Source organism: Oncorhynchus mykiss, chromosome 14 (genome assembly GCF_013265735.2).
Source record: "Oncorhynchus mykiss isolate Arlee chromosome 14, USDA_OmykA_1.1, whole genome shotgun sequence".
NCBI classification, from domain to species: domain Eukaryota; kingdom Metazoa; phylum Chordata; class Actinopteri; order Salmoniformes; family Salmonidae; genus Oncorhynchus; species Oncorhynchus mykiss.
The window spans coordinates 39,649,885-39,670,522 of record NC_048578.1 but is presented as its reverse complement, the minus strand read 5'-3'; the positions used below and the strand labels follow the sequence as shown (position 1 = coordinate 39,670,522).

The 20,638-nt window shown below is 45.3% G+C and overlaps 1 protein-coding gene across 1 annotated transcript in view; it reads left to right on the top strand.

Annotated features, from left to right (window-relative positions):
- The window catches only part of LOC110513519 (netrin receptor UNC5A-like), a 598,088-nt gene that overhangs the window by 390,897 nt on the left and 186,553 nt on the right, over positions 1 to 20,638 (top strand). Inside the window, exon 4 of the mRNA XM_036943545.1 lies at positions 18,686 to 18,789. Within this exon, the coding sequence (XP_036799440.1) occupies positions 18,686 to 18,789 (104 nt within the window). The remainder of the gene's footprint in view (positions 1 to 18,685; positions 18,790 to 20,638) is intronic.

Here is a 20,638-nt window from a genome sequence, read left to right as displayed (position 1 = left end):
TGTAGAGAAGACATTATCATAGTGGTGTCTGACAGTAGAGATAGCCTGTAGAGAAGACATTATCATAGTGGTGTCTGACAGTAGAGATAGCCTGTAGAGAAGACACTCTCATAGTGGTGTCTGACAGTAGAGATAGCCTGTAGAGAAGACACTCTCATAGGGGTGTCTGACAGTAGAGATAGCCTGTAGAGAAGACACTCTCATAGTGGTGTCTGACAGTAGAGATAGCCTGTAGAGAAGACACTCTCATAGGGGTGTCTGACAGTAGAGAGAGCCTGTAGAGAAGACACTCTCATAGTGGTGTCTGACAGTAGAGATAGCCTGTAGAGAAGACACTCTCATAGGGGTGTCTGACAGTAGAGATAGCCTGTAGAGAAGACACTCTCATAGTGGTGTCTGACAGTAGAGATAGCCTGTAGAGAAGACACTCTCATAGGGGTGTCTGACAGTAGAGATAGCCTGTAGAGAAGACACTCTCATAGTGGTGTCTGACAGTAGAGATAGCCTGTAGAGAAGACACTCTCATAGTGGTGTCTGACAGTAGAGATAGCCTGTAGAGAAGACACTCTCATAGTGGTGTCTGACAGTAGAGATAGCCTGTAGAGAAGACATTATCATAGTGGTGTCTGACAGTACAGATAGCCTGTAGAGAAGACATTATCATAGTGGTGTCTGACAGTAGAGATAGCCTGTAGAGAAGACACTCTCATAGTGGTGTCTGACAGTAGAGATAGCCTGTAGAGAAGACACTCTCATAGGGGTGTCTGACAGTAGAGATAGCCTGTAGAGAAGACACTCTCATAGTGGTGTCTGACAGTAGAGATAGCCTGTAGAGAAGACACTCTCATAGTGGTGTCTGACAGTAGAGATAGCCTGTAGAGAAGACACTCTCATAGTGGTGTCTGACAGTAGAGATAGCCTGTAGAGAAGACACTCTCATAGTGGTGTCTGACAGTAGAGATAGCCTGTAGAGAAGACATTATCATAGTGGTGTCTGACAGTAGAGATAGCCTGTAGAGAAGACACTCTCATAGTGGTGTCTGACAGTAGAGATAGCCTGTAGAGAAGACACTCTCATGGTGGTGTCTGACAGTAGAGATAGCCTGTAGAGAAGACACTCTCATAGTGGTGTCTGACAGTAGAGATAGCCTGTAGAGAAGACACTCTAATAGTGGTGTCTGACAGTAGAGATAGCCTGTAGAGAATACACTCTCATAGTGGTGTCTGACAGTAGAGATAGCCTGTAGAGAAGACACTCTCATAGTGGTGTCTGACAGTAGAGATAGCCTGTAGAGAAGACACTCTAATAGTGGTGTCTGACAGTAGAGATAGCCTGTAGAGAAGACACTCTCATAGTGGTGTCTGACAGTAGAGATAGCCTGTAGAGAAGACACTCTCATAGTGGTGTCTGACAGTAGAGATAGCCTGTAGAGAAGACACTCTCATAGTGGTGTCTGACAGTAGAGATAGCCTGTAGAGAAGACACTCTCATGGTGGTGTCTGACAGTAGAGATAGCCTGTAGAGAAGACACTCTCATAGTGGTGTCTGACAGTAGAGATAGCCTGTAGAGAAGACACTCTAATAGTGGTGTCTGACAGTAGAGATAGCCTGTAGAGAATACACTCTCATAGTGGTGTCTGACAGTAGAGATAGCCTGTAGAGAAGACATTATCATAGTGGTGTCTGACAGTACAGATAGCCTGTAGAGAAGACATTATCATAGTGGTGTCTGACAGTAGAGAAGACACTCTCATAGTGGTGTCTGACAGTAGAGATAGCCTGTAGAGAAGACACTCTCATAGTGGTGTCTGACAGTAGAGATAGCCTGTAGAGAAGACACTCTCATAGTGGAGTCTGACAGTAGAGATAGCCTGTAGAGAAGACACTCTCATAGTGGTGTCTGACAGTAGAGATAGCCTGTAGAGAAGACACTCTCATAGTGGTGTCTGACAGTAGAGATAGCCTGTAGAGAAGACACTATCATAGTGATGTCTGACAGTAGAGATAGCCTGTAGAGAAGACACTCTCATAGTGGTGTCTGACAGTAGAGATAGCCTGTAGAGAAGACACTCTCATAGTGGTGTCTGACAGTAGAGATAGCCTGTAGAGAAGACATTATCATAGTGGTGTCTGACAGTAGAGATAGCCTGTAGAGAAGACATTATCATAGTGGTGTCTGACAGTAGAGATAGCCTGTAGAGAAGACACTCTCATAGTGGTGTCTGACAGTAGAGATAGCCTGTAGAGAAGACACTCTCATAGGGGTGTCTGACAGTAGAGATAGCCTGTAGAGAAGACACTCTCATAGTGGTGTCTGACAGTAGAGATAGCCTGTAGAGAAGACACTCTCATAGGGGTGTCTGACAGTAGAGAGAGCCTGTAGAGAAGACACTCTCATAGTGGTGTCTGACAGTAGAGATAGCCTGTAGAGAAGACACTCTCATAGGGGTGTCTGACAGTAGAGATAGCCTGTAGAGAAGACACTCTCATAGTGGTGTCTGACAGTAGAGATAGCCTGTAGAGAAGACACTCTCATAGGGGTGTCTGACAGTAGAGATAGCCTGTAGAGAAGACACTCTCATAGTGGTGTCTGACAGTAGAGATAGCCTGTAGAGAAGACACTCTCATAGTGGTGTCTGACAGTAGAGATAGCCTGTAGAGAAGACACTCTCATAGTGGTGTCTGACAGTAGAGATAGCCTGTAGAGAAGACATTATCATAGTGGTGTCTGACAGTACAGATAGCCTGTAGAGAAGACATTATCATAGTGGTGTCTGACAGTAGAGATAGCCTGTAGAGAAGACACTCTCATAGTGGTGTCTGACAGTAGAGATAGCCTGTAGAGAAGACACTCTCATAGGGGTGTCTGACAGTAGAGATAGCCTGTAGAGAAGACACTCTCATAGTGGTGTCTGACAGTAGAGATAGCCTGTAGAGAAGACACTCTCATAGTGGTGTCTGACAGTAGAGATAGCCTGTAGAGAAGACACTCTCATAGTGGTGTCTGACAGTAGAGATAGCCTGTAGAGAAGACACTCTCATAGTGGTGTCTGACAGTAGAGATAGCCTGTAGAGAAGACATTATCATAGTGGTGTCTGACAGTAGAGATAGCCTGTAGAGAAGACACTCTCATAGTGGTGTCTGACAGTAGAGATAGCCTGTAGAGAAGACACTCTCATGGTGGTGTCTGACAGTAGAGATAGCCTGTAGAGAAGACACTCTCATAGTGGTGTCTGACAGTAGAGATAGCCTGTAGAGAAGACACTCTAATAGTGGTGTCTGACAGTAGAGATAGCCTGTAGAGAATACACTCTCATAGTGGTGTCTGACAGTAGAGATAGCCTGTAGAGAAGACACTCTCATAGTGGTGTCTGACAGTAGAGATAGCCTGTAGAGAAGACACTCTAATAGTGGTGTCTGACAGTAGAGATAGCCTGTAGAGAAGACACTCTCATAGTGGTGTCTGACAGTAGAGATAGCCTGTAGAGAAGACACTCTCATAGTGGTGTCTGACAGTAGAGATAGCCTGTAGAGAAGACACTCTCATAGTGGTGTCTGACAGTAGAGATAGCCTGTAGAGAAGACACTCTCATGGTGGTGTCTGACAGTAGAGATAGCCTGTAGAGAAGACACTCTCATAGTGGTGTCTGACAGTAGAGATAGCCTGTAGAGAAGACACTCTAATAGTGGTGTCTGACAGTAGAGATAGCCTGTAGAGAATACACTCTCATAGTGGTGTCTGACAGTAGAGATAGCCTGTAGAGAAGACATTATCATAGTGGTGTCTGACAGTACAGATAGCCTGTAGAGAAGACATTATCATAGTGGTGTCTGACAGTAGAGAAGACACTCTCATAGTGGTGTCTGACAGTAGAGATAGCCTGTAGAGAAGACACTCTCATAGTGGTGTCTGACAGTAGAGATAGCCTGTAGAGAAGACACTCTCATAGTGGAGTCTGACAGTAGAGATAGCCTGTAGAGAAGACACTCTCATAGTGGTGTCTGACAGTAGAGATAGCCTGTAGAGAAGACACTCTCATAGTGGTGTCTGACAGTAGAGATAGCCTGTAGAGAAGACACTATCATAGTGATGTCTGACAGTAGAGATAGCCTGTAGAGAAGACACTCTCATAGTGGTGTCTGACAGTAGAGATAGCCTGTAGAGAAGACACTCTCATAGTGGTGTCTGACAGTAGAGATAGCCTGTAGAGAAGACACTATCATAGTGATGTCTGACAGTAGAGATAGCCTGTAGAGAAGACACTCTAATAGTGGTGTCTGACAGTAGAGATAGCCTGTAGAGAAGACACTCTCATAGTGGTGTCTGACAGTAGAGATAGCCTGTAGAGAAGACACTATCATAGTGATGTCTGATAGTAGAGATAGCCTGTAGAGAAGACACTCTAATAGTGGTGTCTGACAGTAGAGATAGCCTGTAGAGAAGACACTCTCATAGTGGTGTCTGACAGTAGAGATAGCCTGTAGAGAAGACATTATCATAGTGGTGTCTGACAGTAGAGATAGCCTGTAGAGAAGACATTATCATAGTGGTGTCTGACAGTAGAGATAGCCTGTAGAGAAGACACTCTCATAGTGGTGTCTGACAGTAGAGATAGCCTGTAGAGAAGACACTCTCATAGGGGTGTCTGACAGTAGAGATAGCCTGTAGAGAAGACACTCTCATAGTGGTGTCTGACAGTAGAGATAGCCTGTAGAGAAGACACTCTCATAGTGGTGTCTGACAGTAGAGATAGCCTGTAGAGAAGACACTCTCATAGTGGTGTCTGACAGTAGAGATAGCCTGTAGAGAAGACACTCTCATAGGGGTGTCTGACAGTAGAGATAGCCTGTAGAGAAGACACTATCATAGTGGTGTCTGACAGTAGAGATAGCCTGTAGAGAAGACACTCTAATAGTGGTGTCTGACAGTAGAGATAGCCTGTAGAGAAGACACTCTCATAGTGGTGTCTGACAGTAGAGATAGCCTGTAGAGAAGACATTATCATAGTGGTGTCTGACAGTACAGATAGCCTGTAGAGAAGACATTATCATAGTGGTGTCTGACAGTAGAGATAGCCTGTAGAGAAGACACTCTCATAGTGGTGTCTGACAGTAGAGATAGCCTGTAGAGAAGACACTCTCATAGGGGTGTCTGACAGTAGAGATAGCCTGTAGAGAAGACACTCTCATAGTGGTGTCTGACAGTAGAGATAGCCTGTAGAGAAGACACTCTCATAGTGGTGTCTGACAGTAGAGATAGCCTGTAGAGAAGACACTCTCATAGTGGTGTCTGACAGTAGAGATAGCCTGTAGAGAAGACATTATCATAGTGGTGTCTGACAGTAGAGATAGCCTGTAGAGAAGACATTATCATAGTGGTGTCTGACAGTAGAGATAGCCTGTAGAGAAGACATTATCATAGTGGTGTCTGACAGTAGAGATAGCCTGTAGAGAAGACACTCTCATAGGGGTGTCTGACAGTAGAGATAGCCTGTAGAGAAGACACTCTCATAGTGGTGTCTGACAGTAGAGATAGCCTATAGAGAAGACACTCTCATAGTGGTGTCTGACAGTAGAGATAGCCTGTAGAGAAGACACTCTCATAGTGGTGTCTGACAGTAGAGATAGCCTGTAGAGAAGACACTCTCATAGTGGTGTCTGACAGTAGAGATAGCCTGTAGAGAAGACACTCTCATAGTGGTGTCTGACAGTAGAGATAGCCTGTAGAGAAGACACTCTCATAGGGGTGTCTGACAGTAGAGATAGCCTGTAGAGAAGACACTATCATAGTGGTGTCTGACAGTAGAGATAGCCTGTAGAGAAGACACTCTAATAGTGGTGTCTGACAGTAGAGATAGCCTGTAGAGAAGACACTCTCATAGTGGTGTCTGACAGTAGAGATAGCCTGTAGAGAAGACATTATCATAGTGGTGTCTGACAGTACAGATAGCCTGTAGAGAAGACATTATCATAGTGGTGTCTGACAGTAGAGATAGCCTGTAGAGAAGACACTCTCATAGTGGTGTCTGACAGTAGAGATAGCCTGTAGAGAAGACACTCTCATAGGGGTGTCTGACAGTAGAGATAGCCTGTAGAGAAGACACTCTCATAGTGGTGTCTGACAGTAGAGATAGCCTGTAGAGAAGACACTCTCATAGTGGTGTCTGACAGTAGAGATAGCCTGTAGAGAAGACACTCTCATAGTGGTGTCTGACAGTAGAGATAGCCTGTAGAGAAGACATTATCATAGTGGTGTCTGACAGTAGAGATAGCCTGTAGAGAAGACATTATCATAGTGGTGTCTGACAGTAGAGATAGCCTGTAGAGAAGACATTATCATAGTGGTGTCTGACAGTAGAGATAGCCTGTAGAGAAGACACTCTCATAGGGGTGTCTGACAGTAGAGATAGCCTGTAGAGAAGACACTCTCATAGTGGTGTCTGACAGTAGAGATAGCCTATAGAGAAGACACTCTCATAGTGGTGTCTGACAGTAGAGATAGCCTGTAGAGAAGACACTCTCATAGTGGTGTCTGACAGTAGAGATAGCCTGTAGAGAAGACACTCTCATAGTGGTGTCTGACAGTAGAGATAGCCTGTAGAGAAGACACTCTCATGGTGGTGTCTGACAGTAGAGATAGCCTGTAGAGAAGACACTCTCATAGTGGTGTCTGACAGTAGAGATAGCCTGTAGAGAAGACACTCTAATAGTGGTGTCTGACAGTAGAGATAGCCTGTAGAGAATACACTCTCATAGTGGTGTCTGACAGTAGAGATAGCCTGTAGAGAAGACATTATCATAGTGGTGTCTGACAGTACAGATAGCCTGTAGAGAAGACATTATCATAGTGGTGTCTGACAGTAGAGAAGACACTCTCATAGTGGTGTCTGACAGTAGAGATAGCCTGTAGAGAAGACACTCTCATAGTGGTGTCTGACAGTAGAGATAGCCTGTAGAGAAGACACTCTCATAGTGGTGTCTGACAGTAGAGATAGCCTGTAGAGAAGACACTCTCATAGTGGTGTCTGACAGTAGAGATAGCCCCATAGGCCACGTCAATGTTTTCCTACATAATGTGAAATAAGATTCAATGAATGATGTTGTGGAAAGACAATACAAATGGAACCCTATTCCCTATTTAGTGCACTACATTTGTACAGATCCCTATGGGCCTTGGTCAAACGTAGTGCACTACAAAAGGAATAGGATGCCTTTTGGGATGCATCCATACATAATGATCTACACCACAGTATATATATATATATATATATATATATACAGTGCCTTGCGAAAGTATTCGGCCCCCTTGAACTTTGCGACCTTTTGCCACATTTCAGGCTTCAAACATAAAGATATACAACTGTATTTGTTTCTGAAGAATCAACAACAAGTGGGACACAATCATGAAGTGGAACGACATTTATTGGATATTTCAAACTTTTTTAACAAATCAAAAACGTAAAAATTGGGCGTGCAAAATTATTCAGCCCCCTTAAGTTAATACTTTGTAGCGCCACCTTTTGCTGCGATTACAGCTGTAAGTCGCTTGGGGTATGTCTCTATCAGTTTTGCACATCGAGAGACTGACATTTTTTCCCATTCCTCCTTGCAAAACAGCTCGAGCTCAGTGAGGTTGAATGGAGAGCATTTGTGAACAGCAGTTTTCAGTTCTTTCCACAGATTCTCGATTGGATTCAGGTCTGGACTTTGACTTGGCCATTCTAACACCTGGATATGTTTATTTTTAAACCATTCCATTGTAGATTTTGCTTTATGTTTTGGATCATTGTCTTGTTGGAAGATAGATCTCCGTCCCAGTCTCAGGTCTTTTGCTGACTCCATCAGGTTTTCTTCCAGAATGGTCCTGTATTTGGCTCCATCCATCTTCCCATCAATTTTAACCATCTTCCCTGTCCCTGCTGAAGAAAAGCAGGCCCAAACCATGATGCTGCCACCACCATGTTTGACAGTGGGGGTGGTGTGTTCAGCTGTGTTGCTTTTACGCCAAACATAACGTTTTGCATTGTTGCCGAAAAGTTCAATTTTGGTTTCATCTGACCAGAACACCTTCTTCCACATGTTTGGTGTGTCTCCCAGGTGGCTTGTGGCAAACTTTAAACTACACTTTTCATGGATATCTTTAAGAAATGGCTTTCTTCTTGCCACTCTTCCATAAAGGCCAGATTTGTGCAATATACGACTGATTGTTGTCCTATGGACAGGGTCTCCCACCTCAGCTGTAGATCTCTGCAGTTCATCCAGAGTGATCATGGGCCTCTTGGCTGCATCTCTGATCAGTCTTCTCCTTGTATGAGCTGAAAGTTTAGAGGGACGGCCAGGTCTTGGTAGATTTGCAGTGGTCTGATACTCCTTCCATTTCAATATTTTCGCTTGCACAGTGCTCCTTGGGTTGTTTAAAGCTTGGGAAATATTTTTGTCTCCAAATCCGGCTTTAAACTTCTTCACAACAGTATCTCGGACCTGCCTGGTGTGTTCCTTGTTCTTCATGATGCTCTCTGCGCTTTTAACGGACCTCTGAGACTATCACAGTGCAGGTGCATTTATACGGAGACTTGATTACACACAGGTGGATTGTATTTATCCTCATTAGTCATTTAGGTCAACATTGGATCATTCAGAGATCCTCACTGAACTTCTGGAGAGAGTTTGCTGCACTGAAAGTAAAGGGGCTGAATAATTTTGCACGCCCAATTTTTCAGTTTTTGATTTGTTAAAAAAGTTTGAAATATCCAATAAATGTCGTTCCACTTCATGATTGTGTCCCACTTGTTGTTGATTCTTCACAAAAAAATACAGTTTTATATCTTTATGTTTGAAGCCTGAAATGTGGCAAAAGGTCGCAAAGTTCAAGGGGGCCGAATACTTTCGCAAGGCACTGTATATATATATATATATATATATATATATATATATATATATATATATGTATATATATATATATATATATATATATATATATATATATATATCAGCAATGACATCTATGATGAGAATAAAAACAGACTGGAGATTTAGCAGTGTGAGGCAGTGCCAAATCTGCCTAGGGATATGATAGAGAGAGAGAGAGAGAGAGAGAGAGACAGAGACAGAGAGAGAGATAGGGAGGGAGAGAGAGAGAGAGAGAGGGAGAGAGAGAGAGAGAGAGGGGGAGAGAGAGCGAGAGAGAGAGAGAGAGAGAGAGAGAGAGTGAGAGAGAGAGAGCGAGAGAGAGAGAGAGAGAGAGGGGGGGGCAGAGAGAGGGGGGGGGGGCAGAGAGAGAGGGGGGGGAGAGGGAGAGAGAGAGAGAGAGAGAGAGAGAGAGAGAGAGAGGGGAGAGAGAGAGAGAGAGACAGAGAGAGACAGAGAGAGACAGAGAGAGAGAGAGAGAGAGAGAGAGAGGGAGAAAGAGAGAGAGGGAGGGAGAGAGAGAGAACGAGAGTGAGGGAGAGAGAGAGAGAGAGAGGGAGGGAGGGAGGGAGAGAGAGAGAGAGAGAGAGAGAGAGAGGGAGGGAGAGAGAGAGAGGGGGGAGAGAGAGCGAGACAGAGAGGGGAGAGGGAGAGGGAGGGAGAGAGAGATAGAGAGGGGGGGAGAGAGCGAGTGAGAGAGAGAGAGAGAGCGAGAGGTAGAGAGTGGGGGGGGGGGGGGGGAGAGAGGGGGGAGAGGGAGAGAGAGAGGGAGAACAAAAGTGAGCAAGTGATGAGAGATGAACCTGGAGATTAACCTGGAGGGAGAGAGAGGGAGAGAGAGGGAGAGAGGGAGAGAGAGAGGGAGGGAGAGAGAGTGACAGCTGTACATATGCCCAGGCTGTGAACAGAGCAACAGGCCCAACCCCCACTAATACACCCCCCTAAACCCCAACCTGCAACCTAAGAGGTATGTATATCAATCAGATGCTCACCATGCTCTGCTCACACCTACAGTAATGGAGAACAACACAAATCGGTTACTATCAAATCCTGTAAAATACACGGTCTGAGCAGGAAAAAGAGCAGGAACCCAGACTCCATCAAATACATTGGGTGACAGTATTCCCTTACAAATAAGACATAACTATGACAAAACCACCAACAAAAATGGGTCACAACTTCTACGCTCGCTGGGTCTGTACAAAGTCAATAGTAGACTACGAGGAAACTTCTATGGTAGGTACTCTTACAGCTCATTGATTTGAAGTAGTACTGTGGTCTACTTTATCACTGACCTCAACCCAGAGTCTCTCAGAGCGTTCACAGTCAGTCCACCAACACCCCTATCAGATCAGTGTAAAATCACAGTCTACTTGAACAGAGCAATCCTCAATCATGAGGCATCAAAGCCAAAGGAACTGAATATTATTAAGAAATGCTATAGATGGAAGGAAACTAGTGTGGAAATCTACCAAAAAACAATTAGGCAACAACAAATTAATTCCCCTTGAGACAACTTCCCAGACAAAACATTCCACTGTAATAGTGAAGGTGTAAACTTGGCAGCAGAAAACCTAAACAGTATATTTGACCTCTCAGCTTCCCTATCAAAACATTTCAAGCAGACAACTTAAGAAAATGAACAACAATGACAAATGGTTGGATGAAGAATGCAAAAACCTAAGAAAGAAGTTGAGGAACCTGTCCAACCAAAAACATAAAGACCCAGAAAACCTGAGTCTACGCCTTCACTATGGTCAGTCACTAAAACAATACAGAAATACACTACGGAAAAAGAAGGAACAGCACGTCAGATATCAGCTCAATGTAACTGAAGAATCCATAGAATCTAACCCCTTCTGGGAAAATTGGAAAACACTAAATAAACAACAACACGAAGAATTATCTATCCAAAATGGAGATGTATGGGTAAACCACTTCTCCAATCTTTTCGGCTCTATAACAAAGAACAAACAGCAAAACCATATACATGATCAAATCCACATTTTTGAATCAACTATTAAAGACTCGCAGAACCCACTGAATTCTCCAATTACATCGAATGAACTACAGGACCTTTTACCAAATTATCATATAACAGACCACATATTCACCCTGCACACCCAAAGAAACACAAAGAAACAAACCAAAACAAAGGCAAAGTCTTCTCATGCTTTGTTGACTTCAAAAACTCTTTTGACTCAATTTGACATGAGGGTCTGCTATACAAACTGATGGACTTGGGCCCTGACAGTAAATCTCAGTAAGATCAAAATAATGGTGCTCCAAAAAAGGTCCAGCTGCCAAGACAACACAAATACAAATTCCATCTAGACACTGTTGCCCTGGAACACACAAACAACTATACATATCTATGCCTAAACATCAGATCCACAGGTAACTTCCACAGAGCTGTAAACGATCTGAGAGACAAGGCAAGAAGGGCCTTCTATGCCATCAAAAGGAACATAAAATTTGACATACCAATTAGGATCTGGCTAAAAATACTTGAATCAGTCATAGAGCCCATTGCCCTTCATGGTTGTGAGCTATGGGTTCTGCTCACCAACCATGAATTCACAAAATGTGACAAACACCAAATCGAGACTCTGCATGCAGAATTCTGCAAAAATGTCCTCTGTGTACAACGTAGAACACCAAATAATGCATGCAGAGCAGAATTAGGCCGATACCCACAAATTATCAAAATCCAGAAAAGAGCTGTTAAATTCTACAACCACCTAAAAGGAAGCGATTCCCAAACCTCCCATAATAAAGCCATCACCTACAGAGAGATGAACCTGGAAAAGAGTCCCCTAAGCAAACTACTCCTGGGGCTCTGTTCACAAACACAAACACACCCCACAGAGCCCCAGATCGGCAACACAATTAGACCCAATCATTAGAAAAACAAAAAGATAATTACTTGACACATTGGAAAGAATTAACAAAGAAACTGATTAAACGAGAATGCTGTTTGGCCCTAAACAGAGAGTACACAGCGGCAGAATACCTGTCCACTGTGACTGGCCCAAACTTAAGGAAAGCTTTGACTATGTACAGACTCAGTGAGCATGGCCTTGCAATTGAGAATGGCCACCGTAGACAGAACTGGCTCTCAAGAGAAGACAAGCTATGTGCTCACTGCCCACAAAATGAGGTGGAAACTGAGCTGCACTTCCTAACCTCCTGCCAAATGTATGAACGTATTGGAGACACATATTTCCCTCAGATTACACACACCCACAAAGAATTTGAAAACAAATCCAAGTTTGATAAACTCCCATATCTACTGGGTGAAATTCCACCGTGTGACATCACAGCAACAATATGTGTTGCCACAAGAAAAGGGCAACCAGTGAAGAACAAAGATCATTGTAACTTCAACCCATATTTATGTTTATTTATTTTACCTTTTGTACTTTAACTATTTGCACATCGTTACAACGCTGTATATATATATATATATATATATATATACTGCTCAAAAAAATAAATGGAACACTTAAAAAACACAATGTAACTCCAAGTCAATCACACTTCTGTGAAATCGAACTGTCCACGTTGGAAGCAACACTGATTGACAATAAATTTCACATGCTGTTGTGCAAATGGAATAGACAAGAGGTGGAAATTATAGGCAATTAGCAAGACATCCCCCAATAAAGGAGTGGTTCTGCAGGTGGTGACCACAGACCACTTCTCAGTTCCTATGCTTCCTGGCTGATGTTTTGGTCACTTTTGAATGCTGGCGGTGATTTCACTCTAGTGGTAGCATGAGACAGAGTCTACAACCCACACAAGTGGCTCAGGTAGTGCAGCTCATCCAGGATGGCACATCAATGCGAGCTGTGGCAAGAAGGTTTGCTGTGTCTGTCAGCGTAGTGTCCAGAGCATGGAGGCGCTACCAGGAGACAGGCCAGTACATCAGGAGACGTGGAGGAGGCCGTAGGAGGGCAACAACCCAGCAGCAGGACCGCTACCTCCTCCTTTGTGCAAGGAGGAGCAGGAGGAGCACTGCCAGAGCCCTGCAAAATGACCTCCAGCAGGCCACAAATGTGCATGTGTCTGCTCAAACGGTCAGAAACAGACTCCATGAGGGTGGTATGAGGGCCCGACGTCCACAGGTGGGGGTTGTGCTTACAGCCCAACACCGTGCAGGACGTTTGGCATTTGCCAGAGAACACCAAGATTGGCAAATTCGCTCTTCAAATTGTGCTCTTCTCAGATGAAAGCAGGTTCACACTGAGCACATGTGACAGACGTGACAGAGTCTGGAGATGCCGTGGAGAACGTTCTGCTGCCTGCAACATCCTCCATCATGACCGGTTTGGCGGTGGGTCAGTCATGGTGTGGGGTGGCATTTCTTTGGGGGGCCGCACAGCCCTCCATGTGCTCGCCAGAGGTAGCCTGACTGCCATTAGGTACCGAGATGAGATCCTCAGACCCCTTGTGAGACCATATGCTGGTGCGGTTGGCCCTGGGTTCCTCCTAATGCAAGACCATGCTAGACCTCATGTGGCTGGAGTGTGTCAGCAGTTCCTGCAAGAGGAAGGCATTGATGCTGGCTACATAGCTACATAGCTATATACAATATACATGGCTACATAGCTATATACATGGCTACATAGCTATATACAATATACATGGCTACATAGCTATATACAATATACATGGCTACATAGCTATATACAATATACATGGCTACATAGCTATATACATGGATACATAGCTATATACAATATACATGGCTACATAGCTATATACAATATACATGGCTACATAGCTATATACAATATACATGGCTACATAGCTATATACATGGCTACATAGCTATATACAATATACATGGCTACATAGCTATATACATGGCCACATAGCTATATACATGGCTACATAGCTATATACATGGCTATATAGCTATATACATGGCTACATAGCTATATACAATATACATGGCTACATAGCTATATACAATATACATGGCTACATAGCTATATACATGGCTATATACAACATACATGGCTACATAGCTATATACAATATACATGGCTACATAGCTATATACAATATACATGGCTACATAGCTATATACATGGCTATATACAATATACATGGCTACATAGCTATATACAATATACATGGCTACATAGCTATATACAATATACATGGCTACATAGCTATATACAATATACATGGCTACATAGCTATATACATGGCTATATACAATCTACATGGCTACATAGCTATATACAACATACATGGCTACATAGCTATATACAATATACATGGCTACATAGCTATATACAATATACATGGCTACATAGCTATATACATGGCTATATACAATATACATGGCTACATAGCTATATACAATATACATGGCTACATAGCTATATACATGGCTATATACAATATACATGGCTACATAGCTATATACATGGCTACATAGCTATATACATGGCTACATAGCTATATACATGGCTACATAGCTATATACAATATACATGGCTACATAGCTATATACAATATACATGGCTACATAGCTATATACATGGCTACATAGCTATATACTATACATTATTTCAGTGTTCCCTTTATTGTTTTGAGCAGTGTATAATATGCCATTTGAAATGTCTTTATTATTGTGGAACCTGTGTGAGTGTAATGTTTACTGTTTATTATTTATTTCTCTTCTGTTAATTTTCTAAACCCTTTGCTTTGGCAATGTTAACGTATGTTTCCTGTGCCAATAAAGCCCTTAAATACAAAACTATGCATTATTCCAAACAGAACAGACCAGAGAGGAACAGAACAGAACAGAGAGGAACAGAACAGAACAGAGAGGAACAGAACAGAACAGAGAGGAACAGAACAGACCAGAGAGGAACAGAACAGACCAGAGAGGAACAGAACAGAACAGAGAGGAACAGAACAGACCAGAGAGGAACAGAACAGACCAGAGAGGAACAGAACAGACCAGAGAGGAACAGAACAGAACAGAGAGGAACAGAACAGACCAGAGAGGAACAGAACAGAACAGAGAGGAACAGAACAGAACAGAGAGGAACAGAACAGACCAGAGAGGAACAGAACAGACCAGAGAGGAACAGAACAGAACAGAGAGGAACAGAACAGACCAGAGAGGAACAGAACAGAACAGAGAGGAACAGAACAGACCAGAGAGGAACAGAACAGACCAGAGAGGAACGGAACAGACCAGAGAGGAACAGAACAGACCAGAGAGGAACAGAACAGACCAGAGAGGAACAGAACAGACCAGAGAGGAACAGAACAGAACAGAACAGAGAGGAACAGAACAGACCAGAGAGGAACAGAACAGAACAGAGAGCAACAGAACAGACCAGAGAGGAACAGAACAGACCAGAGAGGAACAGAACAGACCAGAGAGGAACAGAACAGACCAGAGAGGAACAGAACAGAACAGAGAGGAACAGAACAGACCAGAGAGGAACAGAACAGACCAGAGAGGAACAGAACAGACCAGAGAGGAACAGAACAGACCAGAGAGGAACAGAGAGGAACAGAACAGAACAGAGAGGAACAGAACAGACCAGAGAGGAACAGAACAGAACAGAGAGGAACAGAACAGAACAGAGAGGAACAGAACAGAGAGGACCGTATCCTCACAGAGAGAGAGAGAGACGGGAGGGACAGACATTCCCTTATAGAGAGCAACAGGGGGTGAACAGATTGAGCCTCACAGAGAGAGAGACAGGAGGGTAGCAGATTAACCCTCACAGAGAGAGAGAGAGAGGAGGGTATTAGACATACCCTTAGAGAGAGAGAGAGACAGGATGGTAATAGACATACCCTTAGAGAGAGGGAGAGAGAGAGGGAGACAGGATGGTAATAGACATACTCTTAGAGATAGGTAGAGAGAGAGAGGATGGTATTAGACATACCCTTAGAGAGAGAGAGAGAGAGGATGGTAATAGACATACCCTTAGAGAGAGGGAGAGAGAGAGAGAGAGAGAGAGGGAGACAGGATGGTAATAGACATACCCTTAGAGAGAGGGAGAGAGAGAGAGGATGGTATTAGACATACTCTTAGAGAGAGAGAGAGAGAGAGAGAGACATGAGGATAGTAACACATTGTGAGTCACAACTGGAGGTCAATACCATCATGGATATCTCAACCCAATAACCTACTGGAGGAGGTTTAATGAACCATAATAATAACCTTCACTGAGACCTAAACCCTCGAGCACATTCCCAAAATGACTTTTTTGGAATCCCTTCAAACTTAAACCATCACCACATTTCCATGTGTTCCTTCCTCAATATCAGCCAATCCAGAGTGTCTTCAGCTGGATGGAGAGGTTGTAATGTGGAGCCCCAGGCAGACAGACAGGCAGACAGGTAGACATGCAGGTAGACAGGCAGGTAGACAGGCAGACAGGCGGGTAGACAGGCAGGTAGACAGGCAGGTAGACAGGCAGACAGGCGGGTAGACAGGCAGGCAGACAGGCAGGTAGACAGGCAGACAGGCGGGTAGACAGGCAGGTAGACAGGCAGACAGGCAGGTAGACAGGCAGACAGGCGGGTAGACAGGCAGGCAGACAGGCAGGTAGACAGGCAGACAGGCGGGTAGACAGGCAGGTAGACAGGCAGACAGGCAGGTAGACAGGCAGGTAGACAGGCAGAGAGACAGGCAGACAGGCAGAAAAGGCGGGTAGACAGGCAGGCAGACAGGCAGACAGACAGGCAGACAGGCAGACAGGCGGGTAGACAGGCAGGTAGACAGGCAGACAGGCAGGTAGACAGGCAGGTAGACAGGCAGACAGACAGGCAGGCAGACAGGCAGGCAGGCAGGTAGACAGGCAGGTAGACAGGCAGACAGGCAGGTAGACAGGCAGGTAGACAGGCAGACAGACAGGCAGGCAGACAGGCAGGCAGGCAGGTAGACAGGCAGGTAGACAGGCAGACAGGCAGGTAGACAGGCAGGTAGACAGGCAGACAGACAGGCAGGCAGACAGGCAGGCAGACAAGAAGCCTCCCAGGCAGGCAGAAAAGAAGCCTCTCAGGCAGACAGCCTCTCAGGCAGACAGCCTCCCAGGCAGACAGCCTCCCAGGCAGACAGCCTCTCAGGCAGACAGCCTCCCAGGCAGACAGCCTCTCAAGCAGACAGCCTCCCAGGCAGACAGCCTCCCAGGCAGACAGCCTCTCAGGCAGACAGCCTCCCAGGCAGACAGCCTCTCAGGCAGACAACCTCTCAGGCAGACAGCCTCCCAGACAGACAACCTCTCAGGCAGACAGCCTCCCAGACAGACAGCCTCCCAGACAGACAGCCTCCCAGGCAGACAGCCTCTCAGGCAGACAGCCTCTCAGGCAGACAAGCAAGTTGGAGGTCTTGGCGGTGTCCCACATGACACCATATGCCCTATATAGTGCACTACTTTCGAACAGAGCCCAGTGCACTTCATAGGGAATAGGGTGCAGTTTAGGACACAACCTCAGTGTTAATGTGTCCGCTCCAAGCCCTCTCTGCAGGGTGGTAATGTGATTGGTTTCTGTTGATGCCTAGACACACACACACACACACACACACACACACACACACACACACACACACCATCCTAAACCAGCCAGGCAGGGTGTAATGCAGCCACATGGTGTGTTATCGATCCTTCTCAGAGAGAGAGAGAGAGAGAGAGAGAGAGACACGGAGAGAGACACGGAGAGAGAGAGAGACAGAGAGAGACACAGAGAGAGAGAGAGAGACAGACAGACAGACATAGAGAGAGACAGAGAGAGACAGAGAGAGACAGAGAGAGAAAGAGAGAGAGAGAGACAGAGAGAGAGAGATCCACAAAGAATTCGAAAACAAATCCAATTTTGATAAACTCCCATATCTACTGGGTGAAATATCACAGTGTGACATCACAGCAGCAAGATGTGTGACCTGTTGCCCCAAGGGCAACCAGTGAAGAACAAACACCATTGTAAATACAACCTATATTTAGTTTCCCTTTTGTACTTTAAAGGAAATTCTAGATGATTCTGTTCCTCCAACTTTGTGGGAACAGTTTGGGGAAGGCCCTTTCCTGTTTCAGCATGACAATGCCCCCGTGCACAAAGCGAAGTACATACAGAAATGGTTTGTCAAGTTCGGTGTGGAAGAACTTGACTGGCCTGCACAGAGCCCTGACCTCAACCCCATTGAACACCTTTGGGATGAATCGGAACGCCGAATGCGAGACAGGCCTCATCACCCCCAACATCAGTACCCAACCTCACTAATGCTCTTGTGGCTGAATGGAAGCAAGTCCTCACAGCAATGTTCCAACATCTAGTGGAAAGCCTTTCCAGAAGAGTGGAGGCTGTTATAGCAGCAATGTTCCATCATCTAGTGGAAAGCCTTCCCAGAAGAGTGGAGGCTGTTATAGCAGCAAAGGGGGGTCAACTCCGTATTAATGCCAATGATTTTAAAATATAGGTGTTCGATGAGCGGGTGTCCACTTTTGGTAAAGTAGTGTATTTGCCACGCCCTTGGAGCAGTTTAGCAGCTAACTGCCTTGTCTCAACAGAAAGACATGTTCTATGACTGCCAGGAGCCTTATGCAGCTGTTTCATGTTTCTCATGATTTTTGTTGTTGTTGTTGTGTTTTGATGGGGGCGGGGTTTGTTTTACATGTTCCAGGTCACTTATAGAAGAGGTATTCTGACCTCAATGGATATATATATATATAAATCTTAAATAAAACAGTTTATTTCATGTTGTAATGATTTTCATGTTTTCCCACCTTTTTCAGACCTGAGGAAGAACTTTGAGGAGGAACCAATTGGGAAGGAAGTCTCATTGAACCAGGAAGTGTTGTTACGCTGTCATCCTCCAGAGGGCGTACCAGCAGCTGAGGTGAGGTTAGAGATAAGAGACGTTGGACTGTGGTCCGATTCTTTACGTTTATACCCGAAATGTAAACTTGCTCACTCCCCCTCGAAGCACTTCGAAGCACTTCAAACATAAAGTTACACTGGAAATTTACAACCAAACCTTAGATCAGTGTCTGTGGGCCGGCTTCATAATCCTCTTCAAAGTGTGATAGAGAGGCCCCTGCCTTCCAATAAGCTTCACCCTCTTCTTCAAAGTGTGATAGAGAGGCCCCTGCCTTCCAATAAGCTTCACCCTGTTCTTCAAAGTGTGATAGAGAGGCCCCTGCCTTCCAATAAGCTTCACCCTCTTCTTCAAAGTGTGATAGAGAGGCCCCTGCCTTCCAATAAGCTTCACCCTGTTCTTCAAAGTGTGATAGAGAGGCCCCTGCCTTCCAATAAGCTTCACCCTCTTCTTCAAAGTGTGATAGAGAGGCCCCTGCCTTCCAATAAGCTTCACCCTGTTCTTCAAAGTGTGATAGAGAGGCCCCTGCCTTCCAATAAGCTTCACCCTCTTCTTCAAAGTGTGATAGAGAGGCCCCTGCCTTCCAATAAGCTTCACCCTCTTCTTCAAAGTGTGATAGAGAGGCCCCTGCCTTCCAATAAGCTTCACCCTCTTCTTCAAAGTGTGATAGAGAGGCCCCTGCCTTCCAATAAGCTTCACACTCTTCTTCAAAGTGTGATAGAGAGGCCCCTGCCTTCCAATAAGCTTCACCCTCCTCTTCAAGGCATGATAGAGACGCCCCTGCTTTGCAACAATTATATCTCTAATTATTATATCTTATTGATTACTGATCATTTTTTCATCAGAGGGAGGGAGGCAGTTCATGACAGCGTAGAATCCCATCTCTCAGGGCTGTCTCTCAGGGCTGGTTCTCAGGGCTGTCTCTCAGGGCTGGTTCTCAGGGCTGGTTCTCAGGGCTGGTTCGCAGGGCTGACTCTCAGGACTGATTCTCAGGGCTGTCTCTTAGGGCTGGTTCTCAGGGCTGGTTCTCAGGGCTGTCTCTCAGGGCTGTCTCTCAGGGCTGGTTCTCAGGGCTGGTTCTCAGGGCTGTCTCTCAGGGCTGGTTCTCAGGGCTGGTTCTCAGGGCTGGTTCTCAGGGCTGTCTCTCAGGGCTAGTTTTCAGGGCTGTCTCTCAGGGCTGGTTCTCAGGGCTGTCTCTCAGGGATGGTTCTCAGGGCTGACTCTCAGGGCTGGTTCTCAGGGCTGGTTCTCAGGGCTGTCTCTCGGGGCTGGTTCTCGGGGCTGGTTCTCAGGTCTGGGTCTCAGGGCTGGTTCTCAGGGCTGGTTCTCATGGCTGGCTCTCAGGCCTTAGTTCTGCTCTGGCATGTTTGCAGGCTCTACACACTCATGTCTGTTAGCTGGCCGCTACCTCTCTTGCGCTCTTTTTTCATCTCAGACTTTCTCTCCCTCTTCCTTCTCTCTCATTCTCTTTCTCTCTCTGCGTCTCTGTCTCTGTCTCTGTCTCTGTCTCTGTATCTGTCTCTCTCTCTCTCTCTCTCTCTCTCTCTCTCTCTCTCTCTCTCTCTCTCAGCCACATACAGCACATCTGTCGCAGCCAGCTCCCCCCACAGTGTGATGCTAACGCTAACTGCCCCAAATAACAACAGCAATAAAATATTCCTCTGGTTCAACACCAACTCCCTGCCTTCCTTCTTTCTCGATCACCCACACATCTCCTCTACCCCCCGCCCTGCATCACCCACACATCTCCTCTACCCCCCCCCTTCATCACCCACACATCTCCTCTACCTCCCTCCCTGCATCACCCACACATCTCCTCTACCCCCTTCCCTGCATCACCCACACATCACCCACACATCTTCTCTACCTC